This window comes from Apis dorsata, unplaced genomic scaffold (assembly GCF_000469605.1).
Source record: "Apis dorsata unplaced genomic scaffold, Apis dorsata 1.3 scaffold_51358, whole genome shotgun sequence".
In the NCBI taxonomy this organism is placed as follows: domain Eukaryota; kingdom Metazoa; phylum Arthropoda; class Insecta; order Hymenoptera; family Apidae; genus Apis; species Apis dorsata.
This window is the reverse complement of record NW_006267309.1, coordinates 1-4160: the sequence shown is the minus strand read 5'-3', so window position 1 is coordinate 4160 and position 4160 is coordinate 1. Positions and strand designations below refer to the sequence as shown.

The 4160-nt window shown below is 24.1% G+C and overlaps 1 protein-coding gene across 3 annotated transcripts; it reads left to right on the top strand.

Moving 5' to 3' along the window:
• Positions 1-24: 24 nt before the first annotated feature.
• On the top strand, positions 25-3481 carry LOC102680593 (vascular endothelial growth factor receptor 1-like). Of its 3 annotated transcripts, XM_006625185.2 has the most exons (7): positions 25-293; positions 520-688; positions 1134-1401; positions 1699-2030; positions 2109-2214; positions 2455-3074; positions 3231-3481. In XM_006625185.2, exons 1-7 carry the CDS (start codon positions 104-106, stop codon positions 3244-3246), a joined length of 1701 nt encoding a protein of 566 aa, XP_006625248.1. In that variant the 5' UTR covers positions 25-103; the 3' UTR covers positions 3247-3481. The 3 variants fall into 3 exon arrangements, with proteins under 3 accessions (XP_006625248.1, XP_031370765.1, XP_006625247.1); XM_031514905.1 differs by having other exon boundaries at positions 1167-1401; positions 2455-3392; XM_006625184.2 differs by having other exon boundaries at positions 2455-3392.
• Positions 3482-4160: the final 679 nt, after the last annotated feature.

Sequence of the window (4160 nt, the reverse complement as noted above, 5' to 3'; positions counted from 1 at the left end):
TTATATTTTAAATATTTTATAAAAATTTATTTAATAATTGAAATTTAATTTAATTATTTGATTTAAAGGGAAACAATTAGGAAGCGGAGCTTTTGGAGTTGTCATGAAAGCGGAAGCAGAAGGAATTTGTGAGAATGAACCAGTTACCACAGTAGCAGTAAAAATGGTTCGTCGAACAACAGTTCCGACTTGTGTTCGTGCACTTGCTAGCGAGCTGAAAATTATGGTGCATCTTGGTAAACACTTGAATGTAGTCAATCTTCTTGGTGCTTGTACGAAAAATATTTCCAAACGTACGTATTTTAAAATTATGGAATTTTAAAAAAATGATACAAATAATAAAATAATTTGATAATTAATTTAATAAATAAATAAAATTAAAAATTTTTTTGAATTTATCTCAGAGTTTTAAGAAGAAAATAATAAATAAAATTTTACAATTTAATTTTAAAATTTAATATTAATATTTTATGTAAAATTTAAATTTTGATTTTAATATTTTTTCTTTTTTATAAATAGGTGAATTATTAGTAATCGTAGAATATTGCCGATTTGGAAATTTACACAATTATTTATTACGACATAGGACTGATTTTATCAACCAAATAGATCCAACAACTGGTAAATTCGATCCTAGTATCGGTCAAGATCTTTTAACCAGATCCGTTAGTGTTAGCAGTAATAATAGGTTTGTTTTACTTTTTTATTTTTTCATATAGCATTTTTACTTATTAATACGCTCATTAATAATTCTTCATTTCGTTTCAATAATCTTTTGAATGTAGCTTATGAAAATATGTATAATTAAAATTTATGCAAAATAACTAACATTAACATTATAGAATAATATTTAATTTAGTATTTAATTATTATTAATAATTAATTATATGTTTTAAATTCATAATGGAATACTGTGATCTAATATAAAACATTTCTAAATCTAATAAAAACATTTTATATCATATATTATGTTTTTTAACTTATGCAATTAATCTGCAAATTATTACAGTTTCTATATTTCTTTTTTTTTTCGTACTTCATAACCATATTATATGTTACTATATATATTTATGTTTTGCATGGGGTTGTGGTGATTAACGATGGATATGTGTTTTCTTTTGTTCATATGACAGGATAAAATACGTGGCATTGTCATTTTCTCGCAGTCTTAGTGATAATTCTGCCATTGAATCGACGAATTATCAAACTTCTGCAATGGATTCTCAAGGAGTTAGCATGTCACCGGATGGCGCTATTCAAAGTAATAATTCGTCCCAAGGATGGAGATTTAATTATCGGGGTGATTATAAGGATCATAATTTAAAACCGATTTGTACGCAAGATTTATTATCTTGGGCTTTTCAAGTAGCGCGTGGAATGGAATATCTTAGCCAAAGAAAGGTATATTTATATATAATTGTGAACTGATTTTATGCAGTTATACTATTTAATAAATATAAAATTGACCCATTAATCAAAAAATTTTCGAATAGAATGCGATTGCAATGAATCCTGAGATATATATAGAAAAAAATTATTATTTATCTCGATTTGAATTTTGAATCATAAATATCAAATTTCAGAATCAATTTTCGAAATCAATATCTTATTTCTAATTAAAATTTAACTAACCGCAATAAAAATTATTAAATAATTGAATCTATTAATTTTAATATTCCATTATAATTATTGTATTAGGTATTACACGGTGATTTGGCTGCGAGAAATATTTTATTGGCCGAAAATAATGTCGTAAAAATCTGTGATTTTGGTTTAGCAAAAACCATGTACAAAGATAATAATTATAAAAAAAAAGGAGGTGGTCTATTACCTATAAAATGGATGGCTATCGAGTCGATTAGAGATCGAATTTTTTCAACACAATCAGATATTTGGTCATTTGGTATAGTTTTATGGGAATTCTTTACATTAGCTGAAACACCTTATCCAGGAATGGAAGCTGAAAAACAATACCAAAAATTAATTGAAGGATATAGATTGGAACAACCGGAATATGCTACTTCCGAAATGTAAGTTATAACGGCAGTTTTAAAAATGAAATTTTTAAAAAAATCATTTTTTTCTATTTCAAATTTCAAATTTCATAGATATAACATAATGTATCAATGTTGGATGGCTAAGCCTACTTTACGTCCGAGTTTCACGCAATTAGTTAAAAATATTGGTGATCTATTAGAAGAAAGCGTAAAAACGGTAAGTTTGATATCAGTATGTTTTTATTTATTTTTCATATTTTATATTTATTTTTATTTTTATTTGCAAAAATTTAATTTTTACAATAATTTTTTTAAATTTTATTTAAAAATATTATAGTAATCATTGTGTACGATGTATATAATACATTAAAATGAATGAATGAAATTATTATACTCATCAATTATTAAAATCAATTATTAAAATTATATACATTTTAAATATTTTCATTTGATTTAGCATTATATCAGTTTAAATGATCCCTACATGGATATGAACACAATAATGTTAGAAGGTGGGCGAAATGATTATTTAACAATGCTTTCTTCACCTGATCATACAACACTTTCCTCGCCCACTCATGATTATTCAAACTTGCCTCCTTCAAATTTGACTGATTCAACGTACCTATGTATGAGTCCCAATAGTCAGGGATATCAATCAGAAATATTCAGCCCTAGACCAAATCAAGAAGGTACTTGTTTTGAATTTCCATCGCCTACTTCTGACTCAGAAGACGCAATAGAAATATCACCAATGTTAAAAAAACAAGAGGAAGAAGATCCTTATTTAAAACCTATCAATGTACTTGCACGACGAGCAGAATTCGTTCGACAGCGAGAAGCAATGAAAAATCAAACAATAGATCGACCAATCAATAGGGATTTTGGATATTGCAATACTTCACAAAATGGTCAATTAATAAATCTGAATGAAAAGAATAAGAATGATTCAAAAAATTCTGATGATAATGAAAAATTAAATAATGGAAATACAATATCAGAAAAAGATTTTATACCCACTATCATTAGGACACAAGATAATTATGTAAACATGCCTAAACAGAAGAGTGATTTAAGGTTAGAAATGCCAGCTGGTTTTAGTAATCCTAGTTATGTGGTGATGGTTAATCGTGAAACAGATCAGATGAAAGTTTAAGCATGAACTATGCATGAACAAAAATTGTTACAATTGTTTTAAAATAATGATTAACAAATGGAAAATATCTATTTCAGGGGTTTCATGGAATAACGTATAGATATGGATGGAAAATAGAAAAAAATGAATACTAAAAAAAAATCTTACTATCAATTTATAAATTCAGTTTTTATGTGAGCATGTGTGTTTTTGAATGATAAATAGGAAAAATTAATTATATAAATAAATTTCAAATATCACATGTTGCTTTCGTGCATCTTGCTTGATCTTTGATGTGCCATGACGACAATTATTTAAAATTATTTAAATAAAACGAAGTCATTCATGATTAATTTTATTAATGAGCTTGGATATTCAAAAAGTTTGATATATATAGTATATAATATCGCATAATTATTATAAATGAATATCAGAAATAAAATATATTCATTAAGCTATAAAACGATATTTGAAAAATATAGAAAATAACGGAAGATAAAATATTTTAAAATAAGGTAATTATTTTTGTTCTTTCATATTTAAAAACTTAATATAATTATTTGATAAAAAAGTCAAAAAGTAAAATAAAATTTCATTTGACATTGAATTAATATTAATATATTAATACGACTGATTATTATAAAATAAATGAAAATGGAAAAATAAATCAATATTTTTAAAATAATTTTTTTGAAACATTTTGTGATATATTTTTAGGCGATTAATATTTTGCATATGAATCAAATTGTTTCGAAAAAATTATAATAAAAAAATATTTTGTCAGTACATACATGTACATTTATATTTATAAGTTACAATTTTTTATGCATAATTAAAATTTTTACTATAATTTAAAATATTATAAATAGCATATTATTAAAATAGCATATATTATAAATAACGTAAATCAAATTAAATATTTAATGAATATTTTAATGAAGTGCCTTGATATTATGATATAATTAAGAAAATTTATGAACTGATTAAATATATAAAAACATACAAATATATACAAATATATATATATA

What these genes read in the sequence shown, in the direction of transcription:
- LOC102680593 (XM_006625184.2), top strand. Translation starts at nt 104, where the DNA reads ATGAAAGCGGAAGCAGAAGGAATTTGTGAGAATGAACCAGTTACCACA. An exon ending in TACGAAAAATATTTCCAAAC is followed by an intron (nt 294 to 519) that starts GTACGTATTTTA and finishes TTTTATAAATAG; the next exon opens with GTGAATTATTAGTAATCGTA. An exon ending in TAGAAGAAAGCGTAAAAACG is followed by an intron (nt 2,215 to 2,454) that starts GTAAGTTTGATA and finishes CATTTGATTTAG; the next exon opens with CATTATATCAGTTTAAATGA.